Raw genomic sequence first — 19,028 nt, forward strand, 5'->3', positions numbered from 1 at the left:
TGAACTTGATCTATAATATTGTTTTATCTCCATACCAGCAGTGTGATCTTTGATATGTTTTAACTCCACACCAGTAGTGTGATCTTTGATATTTTTTAACTCCACACCAGCAGTGTGATCTTTGATGTTTTAACTCCACACCAGCAGTGTGACTTTTGATATGTTTTAACTCCACACCAGTAGAGTGATCTTTGATATTTTTTAACTCCACACCAGCAGTGTGATCTTTGATATGTTTTAACTCCACACCAGTAGTGTGATCTTTGATATGTTTTAACTCCACACCAGCAGTGTGATCTTTGATATTTTTTAACTCCACACCAGCAGTGTGATCTTTGATATGTTTTAACTCCACACCAGTAGTGTGAATTTTAATATTTTTTAACTCCAAACTAGCAGTAATATTTGTATCCCATGGTAACATACTTTACTTTGTCTACTGTCAATACAAGTAGAGCAATAAGAGACAGTAATGCCATATCCAAGCAATAATAGTCGTGCTTCGTCCAAGCAATAACAGAGAGTAATGCCATAAGCAAGTATTGACAGTCTCGTCATATTCAAGCAATAATAGACAGTCCTGCCATATCCAACCAATGATAGTATTGCAATATTCAGGCAATTACAGATAGCATTGCCATATCCAAGTAATAATAGTTTTGCCATATCCAAGCAATAATAGACAGTTTTGTCATATCCAAGTAATAACAGACAGTTTTGCCATATCCAAGTATTAACAGTTTTGCCATATCCAAGTAATAACAGACAGTTTTGCCATATCCAAGTAATAACAGACAGTTTTGCCATATCCAAGTAATAATAGATAATACTGTCATAGTCAAGCAATAATAGACAGTACTGCCATATTCAAGCAATAATAGACAGTATTAGCATATCAAAGCAATAATAGACAGTATTGCCATATTGAAACAGTAATAAACAGAACCGCCATATTCAAGCAATAACAGTCAGTAAAATATTAGGACATTATCTTGGTCTGAGTCAAGGACATTATGTTTACCACATTTTATTATTATAATTTTAGTACCATATTGTTCTACAATGGACAAAGTCCATTAAGTCATAGTATTTCCAGAAAATGTTAATTGTGACCTAGGTAAAATAGATCACTTTATAATTATCTTATTTATTTAAAAATTATTTATTCCTGCTTAAGATCTTGAAGCAGAATGATTTCTATTTGTTGTGTTCAGTATCTGATTTGGGTGAAACTATTTATTCAAATTATTTTTCACTGGAAATACAAAGTGCTCTTCAATATTATTCATAGACAGAATTATTTACTGGGCATTAAGTATTATATTATTGTGATTCATCAAAATACTTTGACACATCACCATGTCACAGGCCACAAAAGGCACATCAAAACCTTCAGCATTGGATCTTATTTTGAATACGAGTGAAATCTAATTAGAACTTTATTCATTAGGACAGGTGACAAAATTTGTTGGACTATTTTAGGATTTAGTTTGCACTACTGTAAGTTCTATTTAAATTTTCACTTTTGTTTTCAGAGGAAATAAATTATTTCTTGAATTTTACAAAACTTGTAGGTTCTCGCTCTTTTCTATTAATTAGTTTAAGACCATAGAGCCATAATAATAAACAGTATTGCCATATGCACCCAATAATAGACAATAATGCCATATTCAAGCAATAATAGACAGTCCTGCCATATCCAAGCAATGACAGACATTATTGTCATATCCAAACACTTTAACCACTGACCTTCCAAAACTGCTCACCTGGACCTTGTCCTTCAAGCTCCTGTCCATTAATCCCTAGGGATATTCCTGATAACTTGTCCTTCAAGCTCCTGTGCCATTAATCCCTAGGGATATTCCTGATGACCTTGTCCTTCAAGCTCCTGTGCCATTAATCCCTAGGGATATTCCTGATGACCTTGTCCTTCAAGTTCCTGTGCCATTAATCTCTAGGGATATTCCTGATGACCTTGTCCTTCAAGTTCCTGTGCCATTAATCTCTAGGGATATTCCTGATGACCTTGTCCTTCAAGCTCCTGTGCCATTAATCCCTAGGGATATTCCTGATGACCTTGTTCTTCAAGCTCCTGTACCACTAATCCCTAGGGATATTCCTGATGACCTTGTCCTTCAAGCTCCTGTGCCATTAATCCCTAGGGATATTCCTGATGACCTTGTTCTTCAAGCTCCTGTGCCATTAATCCCTAGGGATATTCCTGATGACCTTGTTCTTCAAGCTCCTGTGCCATTAATCCCTAGGGATATTCCTGATGACCTTGTCCTTCAAGCTCCTGTGCCATTAATCCCTAGGGATATTCCTGATGACCTTGTTCTTCAAGCTCCTGTGCCATTAATCCCTAGGGATATTCCTGATGACCTTGTCCTTCAAGCTCCTGTGCCATTAATCCCTAGGGATATTCCTGGCATAGGATGCATTTGTTGGCAAAGTCTGATAATGATCCATGATAAAACAGATGATACGCCTTTAAAATATTAAACCAAATTTGACACTGACTGTCTAGACTTCTATGTGTCATCCTTTGCAACATGCAACACTGGCATGACAACAATATTTTACAAGGAAAATAATTGCAAAAGACACATCAGAAGGGGAGTCTTGGAGCTAAAAGGTGGTTTTCTTATTTGGGTTTCTGAATGAAAGCTAGGTTACAAAGTTCTTAGTTACCATTTGCCTTTTAAATCAACGGAAAAGTATTGATATACTTACATGACAAGGATTAAAAGAAAAACGAGAAAAGACCAGAAAATCCAGGTAAAGATGCTCCACAGAGAACAACATCCCATCAACATGTTGTTATACTGGTAAGTACAGTATAGTCACTGCAAAAAGAAAAGAAAATAGTTGTGAACAAATCCTTGAATGGCAGCCCCAAACCAGTTAAAAGAGCTTGTCACCTTCCTGGGATTTTATACAGTCAAAGCTGCCTTGAAGGATACCTCAACATAAAGGACACATACCCATAAAGTATAAAATGTTATGATCACGTTAGTGTCCCATTAGAAAGGTCTCACTTGTAATGTTTATTTAACTTTTAATACAGTGTTTTTGAGGGTGTAAAATAATTACAGATAAAAATGTAATATTCATAATTTTATCCAGCAGTAAAAAAATTGCAAAATTGGTATATGAAAGCAAATGTTTTACATAAAATATTAAAAAGAAAACTAGAATAACAGCAGTGGCTTGATATTTACAAATCTCCATTCATCTTTAACTACACATTCCAATGCACATACCACTCCAGCACACACCCCACACTCACAAATAGTGACAGTGACCCAGAGATCACAGAGCAAACATTGGTCATATGTACAGTCAAACCTGTCTTGAATGGTGACCTTCACATAGCATTTACCTGGCCATAATTACTATTCTTCCTATATCATGTGTGTATTGGTCACATGCTTTCTGCGGTCAGCATCCACGTGTTTGATAACCAAACAATGGTTTCTACCTGCCCTAAGCGATCTGTGCAACCTAAACTTTGCTTTATGAAGGATATTGTTTAAATACAGAAATACCATGTGAATTGATATGCAAATACTTCTTACCTGGCTTGTACTCACCATTCTCCAGTCACATTATCAATGTAACTCAAAGGTGTAAATATGTCAAATTCAAAAGTAAGGAAGTTTTATCGGGGAGGAGAGCCGAAGCAATTCATTTGCTGTATGGTAGGTAAAGTAGTAGTTTTATTGCAGCAGAATCGGAAGTCACATTTTGTGCCAGTGTGACATTTATTTTCTTTATCTTCAACTTCTTTCCCGTGATCCATTTTTATTATGGTCATAGGTCATTCAATATTTAAAACTTGGTAAAGGCAGGTGAAGTGTCAGTTCATGTATACACCTTCTTTTGATTCCCTGTTCATCACAGGACTCTTGATATTATCTTTTGATCTCAGCAAGTTATGTAAATGGCTAATCCAGATATTGTTCTTGAAGTATGAACAGCTGTTTCCAAGCCTAAAGTTTATACAAGTAAGCCAACCAAAGAGTCATTCCTCTGTTTTAATCATGTATGAAAGCTGTCAATTTTTTGTGAAATCAAAGTTTTGTCATGATGCACAAAACAAACTAAGATCAGTAATTATTTTAAGTCAGTGATGATTTAAGTTTTAGGATGTATTAAGGTAAGCGGATTTCTTGTGTTTAACATAAATTAGGGAGAGAACAACATATACAAGTATTTTATGATTTTTGTTCAATTGGGCACATAAAATTATCTTTTAAAAATACTACTACTAATAATAATAACATTCAGTACATTGTATTTGTTTCAAAACCAATTTTGAAGGGTGAACCTGCTTACTGAGGTCACCTGTTTACAGTTGTCAATTCTGCCTTTTCCCATGGGTGGTCACTATTGACAAGTTTAACTGTATATATGAAGTATGGTCATAATGGTAACATAAACTGTTGTACAATTTACCTTTTACTCCCTCCCTGGGAATCCAGTGTTGAGCAGCAGATGGCTACCCAAAGGGCAATAATAATTCAAAGTTTCATGAACTTCTGCACCACAGTTTAAGAGGAACTCTGGTAACAAACACACAGTTGGGCAAATGAGTGATCAGTAGACAAGTGAAGGGCATCACAATATCCTGAACACTTTTTTTAAAAAAGACAGTAGGGATAAAATGGAGTTACAGTTTCTATGGATTAATGGCAATTTATTTGGCAGATGAGACATTAAAAAAAAAGCATCCACAAATAAACTGTATGACTCGTGCAACATGGTGCAAGTTTCCTCTGCCCATTTCCATACATATGGGGTTGGGAAAGTGAGATGATACTAACAACAAACAGGTCATGAGAAAGTGATGATCAAAGCAAACATTTCAGCAACCCAGGATGGATGGATCGATGGAATGACATATAACTATTTGGGTTAATAGTCTAATCCTGAGACAGTAATGTAGATAATCTTCCAAAGGTATTGTTCTCACACATCTTAATAGTCTAATATTGAGACAGTAATGTAGATAACCTTCCGAAGGTATTGTTCTCACACATCTTAATAGTCTAATCTTGAGACAGTAATGTAGATAATCTTCCAAAGGTATTGTTCTCACAAATCTTAATAGTCTAATCCTGAGACAGTAATGTAGATAACCTTCCAAAGGTATTGTTCTCACACATCTTGATAGCCTAATCCTGAGACAGTAATGCAGATAACCTTCCAAAGGTATTGTTCTCACACATCTTAATAGTCTAATCCTGAGACAGTAATGTAGATTATCTTCCAAAGGTATTGTTCTCACACATCTTAATAGTCTAATTCTGAGACAGTAATGCAGATAACCTTCCAAAGGTATTGTTCTCACAAATCTGCTAAACCTTTGTTCATCTCTTCCACTTTCATATTATTTTCTGGAAAAGCCACAGTCACTAATATCAGAAGATAATACGAAGTGGCAAATAAGCAGTGGATCTATCAGGTGGACAGAAAGAAACGTTTTATTGAAATAAAATCAAATAAGTATTCAACCCCCTAAAAAGATTTGATTTAAACACCTGGGAATCAGACCCTTGTTGAGTCACAAGAATGGAGACACCTTTCTGTATTACTATGTAGTAATGACTCCAGGTTTTCTGGAAGATGTAATTTCAAGCATGAATCTGTGTACAATTCTCAGAGGTCTCACTAGGATTTTTAAAACTAGGAGTCCAGGACTCCTATTTTGGTAAAACTAGGAGTCCCACCAGTAAACTTTGCAGTCCCCTCCCTAAAATCTATGAAAATTAGAACTATTGATTGCCATTGAGTTTAATTTCTACATTCTTTATAACACCAACATAGCTCTTGTTTGCCAGTTAGAATGAGACAGAATTTTGTCAATCCAAGTAAGGACTTGTTCCAAACACTAAGCCAGGCATCACACACCTTCTTACACTTAGCTACTGTCCTATCTGAACTATCAATTCTAGCAACTTTAGCACTCTTCTGAATCTCATTACATTCTTCGTAATCAGAACATCAATGAAAATGTCCTCCACTATACTCAATTTGGAAAAGAAATAAGTAAAAATGACTGTAACAAGGGAGATAGAGTCCAAGGAGACTAGACCAGGGGTGGGCAAACTATGGCCCATGGGCCGCATGCGGCCCGCCAAGGGCTTTCATGCGGCCTGCCAAGGGTTTTCATGCAGTCTAGGAACAAGTCATCATTCACAATGACTCTGTTTATGTTACTCTGTTTATCAAATAAATGTGCTTCTTTTGAAGTTTAAGTTTAAGTTTTCAAATATTAGCAACATATTAACAACTGAAAATTAATTAGATGTTATTTAGAAAAACCTTTTGTTTTTGCTATTTCAAATATTAATTATTTAACTTAATGAACTATGTGGCCCACGACAAGATGTAAATTTGTGTATGTGGCACTTGCACTGGAAAGTTTGCCCACCTCTGGACTAGACTAACAATCAAGGATTCATGCTGGACTCTAAACATTTGGAAACACCGAGTTCTCTTTCCAGCAAGAATTGAGTGGAGGTGGCAAAATAAAGAGAACTGAATGTAGAATGTTCAAAATTACAATGTTCAAAACAGTAACTTTAATCTTGGGATATATTTTCATGTCAAACATTGATGAGATACTATGAAAATTTTACAAGAATACTCAAACTTTCTTTGTTTTACCACAGTAGTGTATAACATTCAATGGAAACAGTGTAAAAAGGGTACAGTTAAAAATGCACAACTGTTTCCATTGTAGAAGTCCTTTTTTCAATGTTTATAAAAAAGAATTGCTGATGAAATAACTAATTTTATTAGTACAGTACCAGAGCTAGACATGTCCACCAAGTCACCAACTGGACTAAACAAATTCAATTTTTCAGTGATTTTGATCAAGGATCATGGTCGATAAATAAATTATTATATTTGGTCATATCATGAAAGGGAAAAAAGAAAATAGATAAGTGGATAATTATTGGGTATTATCATCATTACCTAAAAAGCCATAAGAACAGGTGACGATCAAGTGACACGGCTTGGAATTTGGTTAAAATATTTATTCAAGAGGATAATTTTTATGGACAGTGGGAAAGAAAAGCAAATGACCAATGGTGCATAGTATATCAGAGGGTTCAAATACACTGCGGCGAAATGATACTGTATCTAGACCATGGTTGCAAATGGCCCAGAGAAGAATACTGGGCTGTGTCCAATCACAAGACTTTGTGGATCAGCGGTGTGCAATTATGAAACCGAAAATGAATTCTAACATTGTAATTAACATTTTGTCTAAATTATCCTTAATTTAGTTCAAAACCAGATATGCTAGGTGTGAGTTAATTTTATGAGCAAATGAGTTGACATATCATGCAATTTTCTTCCCTTTCATTAATATTTTCTTTTTCAAGGCCATGTGATTGCTACGAAAATTGAAGTATACAAATCTGCTATTATATTCTAGTTATGAAATTAATATAATTGATTTTCCATCTTTAAAATATTTCAAATTCATTGTCCCTTTTTTCAATCAAGCACTTTTTTGTCCAAAAATAATTTAATATTTTCAACAAATATCTACAAAAAAATTCCTTTCAATAAATCTATATTTACATTCATTGTCAGTTTTAATGTACCTGAAAATACCTATTTTTGTCACTTCCATAGTCCTTATATTTAACGGGGACCAACATGCAAAATCGTTTTTAAGAACAAATTTAGTGTATTATATATTTTTAAAAATCCGACACATTACCCTGAATTGAATTGCAAGGGTCATTTGTAATCAAGAATCCAGTGAGAATGTACGGATATGTTAGAGGGACAAATGAGAATGCCCACCAAAATCCAGTGAGAATGTAAGGATATGTTAGAGGGACAAATGAGAATGCCCACCAAAATCCAGTGAGAATGTACGGATATGTTAGAGGGACAAATGAGAATGCCCACCAAAATAAAATCTTTTTTTCTCTCCACTTTTGTAGGAACACTGGATTAAACAACCATCATGAAAGTCATTTAAACTCTACCTCAAGATCAGACGACATTTTTTTCTTCTTCCAATAATAGTATCCATGAAGGAATGTCATTTCAAATACACAAAGCCTTCCTTGGGTTGGTTGTTACACTGATTAAAGTGACAACAAATTTTAAACGTTTTGAGGACGATTTGTTAGTTTAAAATACACAAATATTGGACAGCTGTTTTCCATTCATTACCTTTATTTTTCATTTTCAGTCATACAAAGCTTTTTTTACATAGAAGTAATATGTATAAATTTGCATTTTTATTTCATTTATGAAGTTAGTATAATTAACTTTCCTTCTTTGAATATATAATTATTATATTTTATGCTTTAAGTATGAAAAAACAAAACAAAAACAATCTGAAGGAACATATGCTTTTATTACACTAATTATCTATAAACTTCAGAAACGAGCAGCATGCATAAATTTAGATGCATCTATTGATCATCCCTCAAAAGCATTGTTTACAGAGCTCAAATGGTTCACAACATAGGATATATTATCACAATGCAGTTCTGTTATATAAATGTCTACATGGAACTGCACCAGAGTATCTTCTGGGCTAATATTCAGGCCTTTTTCAACACAATACCAGTTGAGATCAATATCACATGGAAACCTTCTAGCATCAAAACCAAGAATAGAGCAATTTAAAAAGAGCTTCCAATACTCTAAAATCTGCTGAAAATATTAGAGTATTTAAGAAGAGATATCATGAACACGTATGTGTTTCTAATAGATAATGGAATTTAGTATTTTAATACTAAACATGTTAAAATAAACAGTAGTTATTGCTATCTTCATATAATGTGCATTGTTATATTCTCCTTAAGAGGGTCTCAAGGGAAAATAGTACTTGGCTAATGAGTCACCCTACAATCAAGCATTAAAATGCCACACTCAACCAATATCTATACCAAAATCCACTACAATATAACACAACTGACAATGAAAATACCACAATCTACTGCAATCATCTAAAACCAAGCCACATTTGACCAGTATATCTTTAATGTGATAACTTCTATATCATAATCAGTTTTTTGGTAGATTTTAGTATTTTCAAGGTCAGCTGTGGTTGATTGTGGTATTTTCATGGCAGATTGTAGTGGACTGTGGTCGAGTGTAGTGGACTGATGAATTATGGTAGAGTAGATTGTAGTAGATTGTGGATGATTGAAGTGGATTTTGGTAGCTAGATTGTAGTGAATTGAGGTAGATTATATTGTAGTGAACTGTAGTAGATTGCAGTCAATTGTGGTATATTAGATTGTGGTAGAGTGATAAATTGGGATGCCCATAAGTTTGCAATGTTAAGGACCTCCTGGGAACAATCAAGTTAGAAATTATAAATTCATGGATAAAATGACTAAGTTTGGTGCATTTTTTTATATTCTTTGTTTTTGCTTTAAAACCGATAGAAGCTGCAAACAAACGGACAGAGTGTACGAATATTATCGATCACATTTCTGACAAGGTACGGCATTATCTCTCTTTCTTCTGTTAATCCACAGATCTTTATTTATCAATTAAATAAAATGGCATATAAATCTTTTAATCTGCCCCCCTTTGGGAACACTGTACATGTTCAATTTGTTCCACAGGGATATGCGCCTTTACCTGAATGGCTACTAAAAACCGAGAGGAATTATAAATGAATACTGGATCGAACAGACCCAGGCGAAATCACAATGGTTCATTACAAAGAAAATTAGGAATATCGGTCAATGAACCCAACCTGAAACAATGTAACACTTTAGATACACTTAATTTTCTTCGTAACGAGCCTCTGTGGGGTAAAACAGGGCGAGACGAAACTATTCTGGTACAAAATGGTCCGGAGTCATATAGGTCGTACACTTTTTTATAACCGTTTTTCCAGATTGCTATATACCCAGTAACGCGACAGCTCTTTAGGTTAGAGTAGCACGAGTTTTCTCATGCAATGGTCTTGTCAATAGTTCTATTTTTTTACCAACAGAAACGAGTGCCAGTGTCAGTGTGACTTTGAAGAAATTGGCAAAGTCAAACTGTTTTGTTTTGGTTTTTGTTCAAGAGATCAGTGAACATTCCCGACCTAGTCTTCTTTGAAACAAATGTTCAACAAAAAGAGTTTACCTTCAGTGTACTCACAATTAAAGCGTTGAATGATTATGTACAAGTTGTATTTCTGTTCCTCGTGGCAACCATTAGAAAAGCTGTTTCCGTACGATCTGAACTTTAAGTCTCTGACTTTGTTTTGATTGTTAACGGTCGGTTTGACCTCAATTTAGTATAGTTTATTTCAGCTAAATTTCTTTCAAACTGTACGTTTATCGAACTCCTCTCTAGGACCACATATCATGTACAATTATTTTCATGAGACAAGGAGTTTTTTTGACAATATGTGTTCTTTGCTACAGCTATAATGGCTATGTTTCAAGCATAAAATCAAGAACAAAGATAACTTAGAAACAGACTATAGACCCAGACACGAAAATGTAAGAACACCAGCACTGTATACCAACATATACGTCGCTCCACATTCCTTAATGACGCTAGCTCGAACAGATTGAACGAAGCAAGGAGAAGATGAAATAAATAGCCGCCCAAACAAAATCAACAAAGGTAAACTTAATAATCCAAACGTCATTAACAATAGGTCTTTGAACAATTAAAAAATAATGAAGATATTAAAATACGCAATTCAAGCAAAACGAAAAATATAAACAACGCGATACCGAAGGGAAGGGAACTGGTAATACTAGTCACGCCACGAACTAGACCTTAAAAACAAGATACCAGCCCCCCCTGCTCCCCCTCCCATGTCCCTAAGGTTCGCTATATCGAACAAATAGGCTGAATGTCAAGCGAACAAACCGAACACAAAATAGACAACAAAATCAACATGGTAAACATACTAACAAATTGTAAATAAATAATTAATTAAAATAGAATTGACAATCTCTGTTTTCAAATGAGCACTATGGGAAAAGAAACAAAGACGATGCACGGATGACGAAAAGAATATTAACAAAGCAAGGAAGAGACAGAAGACCAGAACAAAGATTAAAGAAGACGCTGGAAAGCAAAAAGGAAGAAAAACACAGGGAAAGATGATGAGAGAAGGCAGAAATATGAGTAACAAAGATAATGCAGCAGCAGAAATGAGAGCAAGAAAAAGGAACAGACAAAAGTTTTTTGTTGTTGTTGTTGTTGTTTTTTTGTGTGGACTATAATGGAAAGGAAATGCCATCCTCGGACGAGCCAAATATTAAAAAAATCCAAACACCCATCCCGAACAGGTAGAAATAGTACATGCATCTAGCGAAAAGGTATACAACTCCCCACCACCACCACCAGCAGCAAAATACTAGAAGTAGAACACACATCTAGCAATAATAGCACCCACTGAAAACAGGTGCTTCTTGTTATGTTTTGCTAATTAACACAAAACATGGTTTGGTCTACTTTAATGGCTATATTACAACTGACTCCAAACAGAGAAAACACACGCACACTAGTTTCTCACCCTAATGTTATCATAAGACATACAGGGTTGTGGTCAAAGGTTGACATTACCGGGGTGGAAGTGGGAGACAAGCGCCCCACTCCTCCAGAAATGCCCCATACGGTTCGCGTCTCTGATCGCCTCAACTAAACTCCAGCTCCTGGCCTTCGTGAGTGGCTTAGCCTCTAAGTCCGGCGGACATGTTTCCACTAACAGGAGAAGGGGTGAAGGTAGGCCACTTGCACCTTAAAACCAGTTGCTTCGGGCAGGTGGGGCTCGTAAACCTTGGATGGTAGCTCATCTAGGAGAAGGAAAACTCGGATCCCAAACCTCCGCTGCCATGCGGATATACCCACTTACGGAAACGGTTAAGGGAGTAAACCTCAACAGAAATTCCGGAGACGGAGTCCCTAAGGCGGTCTAACATTGACTTCATTGTCATTCCGGCAACTCCTGCGATACCGTTGATGTCAAGTTGTATCGGCATTCGTCGTTCCCTTGGGTCCACCAGCTGCGTGAAGAGGTGGGATCTGCTGCATGGGCACCACCTGATTTTCCATACTACCCTGCCCAGGCTTCGTAGCTCCAATGGAGAGGACACTCAAGCGTCGTCGTAAGGCGTCGGCACAACACGGGAAATAGCAGTCTACAGGTTCAAAGCCATATCTCGATTGGAGTAGAGTTTGGTGCCAGGGGTTGTTTTCGACGGAAGGAGAGACCACCATGTCTCATTAGACATCTACCGCCCACCTCAAGCTAGGCAGCCATCAGATAGTAAGGTGATGTCCCGCCATGGCCTGACTGCTTCACTGGGTGCATGGAGCTTAGAGAACCATCTCGACAACCGGGACGCATACTCTGCATCAAGCAAGACCACCTCTGAGATGCTGTGTACAATTCAGCCATTAGTGCCTGCTTCCCGAAGGAGCGTAAAAGCACCGACTGGTATGAGGCAAACTGGAAGGATATGGAGCCCATGATGGAGGCGAAGAGGAAAGCCCTCCTGACTTACAAGGCTGCGCCTAGCTCCTAGCACACTGCAAGCCCTCAGGGCTACCAGGAACAACGTCCAGCAGACCGTCCGCCACTGCGCCAACATCTACTGGCTAAACCTGTAAACCAGTATAGGTGGCGCTCACCAGATAATATGTACTTTTGAGAGAGTGACGTATGTAAGGTGAAGTAGTTCGCATTTAAAACATGCACAGTGGAGAGAATGTTGGCATATCTCTATGCTACATTAATGTAATGTGGATGATATTTCTTTTGGATATTGTACTTTTGGAAATTTTACATGATTTAAGTACACTGCTAACTAAAATGACTGCTCCCTTGTGTTAAAAAATCAGTCTGAATTAGTCTAAAGTGCACTATACATAGCAGCTATTAAAATAGGGAAAATGAATTTTGCCAGACTAGACAATACCAGCTTCTGAAAGTGCAATGAATGAATTACCAAATATATAAAATGTAAAAAAAAGTTATCGGCTCTTTTTATACAATTGACCTCTGAAGTTCATGAAGTGAAAATGACCAAGTAGAGCTAGCACTTTTTTGAAAGGTGCACATTTGAAGTAAGGCCAAGCTGTATACTCTATAACTCATAGTACACCCATCAATCATACACCAAAATAAAGGGAATTAAAGGTTCTTTGCATTATACCTAAGATATACAAGGTCTTTTTTTAAATAGCCAGTGTAACCAGTGAGGAGAGCCGGGGAAATTCTTTTTCTTTAAAATCCTAACCCTATGCAAAATGCGAAACTGTATAGTGCCACCATACAGATAGCTGCCGACACCGGGGATGCAAGAGGCATGTACGAGGGTATCAAGAAGGCGATAGTCCCCACCCCACCCCAAAACCGTCCCACCCAAGTCCAAGTCTGGCATGGTCATCATGGACCAGGGGACACAGCTCCAGAACTGGGTTGAGCACTATCTCGAGCTGTATGCAGCCAAAAACGTCGTCACCGACAGCGCCCTGGACGCCATCCCAGACCTGCCAGTCACGGACAAACTAGACACACCGTCCACCATGTAAAAGCTCAGAAAAGTCATCGACTTCCTCGCTTGTGGGAAGGCGCCTGGGAGAGACTGCATTACACCTGAAATCCTCAAGAGCGGGAAGCCAGCACTTCCTCAGCTCCTACACGAACTCCTCTGCCTCTGCTGGGGACAGGGACACATCTCCCAGGATATGCGAGACGCCAGAACCGTTACTTTATACAAAAACAAAGGAGACTGTAGTGACTGTAACAACTACCGGGGCATCTACCTCCTCAGCATTGTCGGAAAGGCTTTCGACCACGTCGCCCTGGCGCGCTTCAGACCCTAAACTTCCGTGTCTACACAGAGTCCCAGTGTGACTTACGAGCCTCTCGGTCAACTGATGACATGATCTTCTCACTAGGCCAGCTGCAGGAGAAGTGTCGTGAGCAGCAGATGCCCCTCATCTCCTTTATAGACCTGACGAAGGCTTTTTACCTGATCAGTCGGAGCGGACTCTTCAGGCTCCTGCAGAAGATCGGCTAACCCCACGACTGCTCGCTGTCGTCACGTCGTTCACAAGAACATGAACAGCACAGTGCGCTTCAACGGCGCAACATCAGAGGCCTTCACAGTCATAAACGGAGTGAAGCGAGGCTGCGTCCTTGCGCCGACGCTCTTTGCCATCTTCTTCTCCATTCTCCTCAAGTGCACCTTCAATGACTCATCGAGGGAGTGTACATCCACACCAGGGCTGACAACAAGCTGTTCAACATCGCCCGTCTCCGTACTAAGACTAAAGTCACAGAGGTTCTCATACGTGAATTGCTCTTCGCCGAAGATGCAGCCTTGACATCACACACGGAAGACGGACTTCATCAGCTGGCATGTCGCTTCTCCTACGCATACAAGGAGTTTGGACTGACCATCAGTCTGAAGAAGACGAAAGTAATGACGCAAGACGCAGACTCCCCTCCCACCATTGCCATCGATGGGTACAATTTGGAAGTTGTTGAGAACTTCACATACCTTGGGTCCACCATCTGCAGCTCGCTCTCTGTTGATGCTGAGGTGAACACAAGGATTGCCAAGGCAGCAGAAGTTATGGCAGACTGAACCAGAGGGTCTGGAACAACACCAGCCTCACTGAGAAGACCAAACTGCTCATCACACTCCTCTCCCTATGCAAACCACGAGAGGAAACGCAACACCTTCCACTTGAGGTGCCTGTGGAGCATTATGCGCATCTAGTGGTAGGACAAAGTACCCAACGTGATCATGTGCATATAGCACTCAATTTCACTATCCATGTTCATCTCAGATATGTTCATCTGTCTGTATGCTTTCGACAATGTATCTGCTACAAATAACTCTTTTCCTGGACAATACGTTAAGTCAAAACTGTACTTCTGCAGCCTTAAAAGCATTCTCTGAAGTCTAGGCGGTTCAGCAGATAGGGGTTTCGTGAGGATTGATTCCAGAGGTTTATGATCCGATTCAACTTGTACTTGACGACCATAAGTATATTGATTAAATCTTTCAAGACCAAATAACACAGCTAGCAGTTCTTTTTCGATCTGTGCATACCTTGTTTCTGCATCTGTCAAAGACCTTGATGCAAATGCTATGGGTTTGCCTGACTGCATTAACACTGCTCCAAGTCTTGATTTGAATGCATTACAACTAACAATGACAGGCTTCTTAACATCGAAATATTTCAACACAGATTCTTTGCTTAGAATCTGTTTGATCTCTTTAAATGCAATTTTCTGTGCAGTTTCCCAAACAAATTCAGTGTCACTTTTCATAAGTGCTCTGATTGGCTCTGTCACTGTAGACATATCTGGGATAAATTTATCTAGGTAGTTGACTGTACGCAGTAAACGTACAATACCTTTCTTGTCCGTCTGAGCGGGCATTTCTGTGACTGCTTTTACTTTTTCTGGGTCGGGTTTAATACATGACGATGTCAATGTGTGTAACACGTATCAAACTTCTATTAGTCCAAACTGGCATTTTTCCAAATTCATTGTCAGATTTATTTCCTAGCATCTCTTTAAAACATTTTTCAGTTTTCCATCATGATCTTCCTTTGAAGTTCCCCAAACAACTATATCATCTATCTCAGTCTCCACCCCAGGCAGATCGTCAAAACACTGTGCCATGCGTTTCTGTAACACTTCTTGAGCAGGTTTAATACCAAAAGGTATTCTCAGGTAGCAATATCTACCAAACGAGGTGTTAAATGTTGTCAATAACTGGCTTTCCTCATCCAGGGGTATTGACCAGTAACCATGATTGGAGAAAACCTTGGCTCTATCCATCCTTGTGGTTATAACTTCAGTTAAAGGAAGTTGATAATGCTCGTTTGATAGCTTGATTCAAATTTCTCGGATCTAGACAAATTCTTAGTTTTCCCGACTTGGGTTTTTCAACAAATAATAATGAACTGACCCATTCTGTTGGTTCATCTACTTTCCGAATTACATTTTTCCGTTCCATCTCTTCCAAAATTGATTTAAATGGTTCTCGTAAAGCTATAAGAACCGTCCTTGGTGGTTTCATGACAGATTTTACATTTGTTGTCAAATGCAATATGATTTTTTGGTTTCAGGCATCCTAGACTTTTGAACGCACTGGGAAACTCTTTCACGATATGATTGTCCTTATTCCTGTGAATATTACAAACTACTTGTGAAAATCTTGATACGCTTGGAACCCAAAAATAGTTGGATGGTTTTCTGTGTGTGTGTTTTGATATAAAAATCATGTTCGTGATTCTGAATGATGTTTACTTGCAAGCCAGTATCAGTTTTAAATTTGACATCAATACCATGAAGAGTCAGAGTGACGTAGCATTCTTTGTAACTGATTTCAGTGTTTGCCTTTGTCACTGTTCCTACAAAAGACGTTTCTTTTTCTTCACTTGAGTTTTCTTGCATACCATGCACCCGTTTTGTCTTGCAGCATTTCAGAAAATGATGCTGTTTTCTACAAATGTAGCACGTTTTTCAGAAGCTTGACACCTACCTGTTGCATGGAATTTACCACATTTACCACAGTTGAACAATATGGGGTCTTATTTCATGTATGTCGCTTTAGCTTTCTTTGGTTGTGACATTTACAGTTCTTTCTTCATTTTTACACCATGGACTTCTAAAGTAGCTGCTTCATTTTGCATACTTTGAATCTGCTTTTGGATTCATCGTCTGCTCTGCAGATAGCCACTGCTTTGGATTCATCGTCTGCTCTGCTGATAGCCAGTGCTTTTTGAAATGTCAATTGATCTTCTCGTTAAAGTCTTTCTTTTACTTTATCCGAATTAGTCCCACAAACAATTCTATCTCTAATTATTGTATCCCGTAGATTTTCAAATTTGCAATTCTTTGCAATCAATTTAAGTTCAGTTACATGAATGGTTTCATTCTTGTGTTTGATTCTTGTATTGAATATGTGCCTTTCTACTGTAATGTTCTTCTTCGGGCTGCAATAGTCCTCAAACATCTTGATAAGTGGAGCAATATTTTCAGCTTCATTGGCCTCAAATGTAAATGTGTTGCAAATGTCTCTACCATCCTGACCAATAATATATAGGAAAGCACTGAATTTTTCTTTGTCTTCTTTATCTGCAAGCACAACATCTAAGTAAAACTGCATTGTCTACTTCCACCTCCTCCAAGTTTCTGTTATTGGGAATTAAAGTCCATTTCACGTGGCTCATTGAGTTTTTCCATGATGTCGCAATTAACACATAAACTTGTGCATCCAAATTTTTGTATTGTTATAGAGATATACTTCTTATTGGTATTAATCCAACTTATTCCAAAATTTTCACTTCTGACGTCTTGTTATGTTTTGCTAAATAACACAAAACACGGTTTGGTCTAACTAATTTAACGGCTAGATTACAACTGTCTCAAAAAACAGAAAACAGATGCACACTAGTTTCTCACGCTAATGTTATCGAAAGGCATATTGGGTTACAACTGAGTGAGAGCCTGGAGCTGACCTTAGGTGACATGTAACTGTCAGACAATCTGTAGCAAGAGAATGTTAATACCGGATATTAGCCTACTTCGCGCGCGCGCACACACACACACACACACACACACACACACACAACACACACAGTGTTAAAAATACAGTACAAGAACACATGCAAATCAATACAAAACACGCAACTATTAGTGTCATAATGGGTGGTTCGTACCATTCGGTTCGAACCGGTTTAGAATTTTGGGTTTTATAGGTTACGGTCTTCTATCCTCCATGAAATTTATTTACACGGATAAAAAGCCACATGTTTAGATACAGACAACTGATTATAATCCGTGGAAGTGGCCCATGTGTGAACCAACATGAGGACAGTTACGGAGCATGGAACGCAGTGACCTATATTCGTAACCACCATTATGTTACCACTATGGCAAACGTTTGCATGTAAAGTTTTCAATCAGGCCTGCATTGCTGGTTGCAGCTGTTCCACACAGAATGTTGTACTGATGAAGAAACAAGGCTATAATCGCTGCTAAACAAGAAAGAATTTATGGAGATCTCAAGTCGCGGTATGCCGGACGGATGGAGTGCAAAAAAAAAAGTTACAGGAGAGATGAAATCGTGTATCTTTTGAATGCATCATAAAGATTTATCAAAGAGGACCAAGAGATGTATGCGTTTTCGAACACGTATTAGAAATATATTGATAAATAATTAATTTGGGAATAATCTTAGAAAAGCAAACATTTTGAACAAAACCCCGAAGAGTCATTATTTGATATTGTGAAAGAGAAAATAAAGGCACTAACGTCGAGTAAGGTTTGAATGCTGCAATAACGACGACGACGACGATGATGATGATGACATTGAAACAGCAAGTGAATGTAGTAGCTTGACTAATGAAGATCACGAAGGGAAAATCAGTTATAACGATGGTATCAACAACTACCATGACATGGAATACAACCAAGCAGAACAGAAGCAGCGCTAGCACTAGAAACAATTTTCAGAAGCTGTTACTAAAAGAATGAAGAAAATCCTACTGAGAAAATTTTCAAACGCTCCAAGACAGTTGTCGTTATTGGATGCAAACGTACTACGTCTGGTCGTATTCGAGTTGGTGTAATGGGTCATTTGAGGTCATTCTGGCTGACACACTGTTGGAAGAAAGTTTATTTACTTTACAATGGAATTTTATGATGCTAAAGAGAATGTGCTTGTTTATTTGCATAAAGAATCATTTGAAATTTCTATTAACTATTAAATTCCGAACAACGTAAGGCACCGATTTTATCCTGATTTCCATATCCACGTACCACAGTTTGCACAAGCTGAAATAAAACAGGGCGACTGGAAAGCAAATAGCTGCGAGTGGAAAAAATCAACTAATTAGATAATGCTGTGTGTATATTAAAAATTAAGTGGCGTCGGGACACAACCGCTGTAAAGACGTATGCCTTGGAAAATATAAATTATGCAGCAGAACATGCTATTATGAATATTATAAATCACATTTGGTCGCGTATCGCGTGACAGGTGCTC

At 37.8% G+C, this 19,028-nt stretch overlaps 1 protein-coding gene across 1 annotated transcript in view; it reads right to left on the reverse strand.

Annotated features, from left to right (window-relative positions):
- LOC149776690 (uncharacterized) overlaps nucleotides 1–10,289 on the reverse strand; it is a 187,124-nt gene extending 176,835 nt beyond the window's left edge. Inside the window, exons 1-2 of the mRNA XM_089941330.1 lie at nucleotides 10,147–10,289; nucleotides 2,734–2,846 (exon numbers count right to left, since the gene is read on the reverse strand). Coding sequence (XP_089797456.1) covers nucleotides 2,734–2,816 — 83 coding nt within the window. The 5' untranslated portion in view covers nucleotides 2,817–2,846; nucleotides 10,147–10,289. The remainder of the gene's footprint in view (nucleotides 1–2,733; nucleotides 2,847–10,146) is intronic.
- Nucleotides 10,290–19,028: the final 8,739 nt, after the last annotated feature.

Source organism: Sinohyriopsis cumingii, chromosome 18 (assembly GCF_028554795.1).
Source record: "Sinohyriopsis cumingii isolate HCF-2022 chromosome 18, ASM2855479v2, whole genome shotgun sequence".
Lineage (NCBI taxonomy): Eukaryota > Metazoa > Mollusca > Bivalvia > Unionida > Unionidae > Sinohyriopsis > Sinohyriopsis cumingii.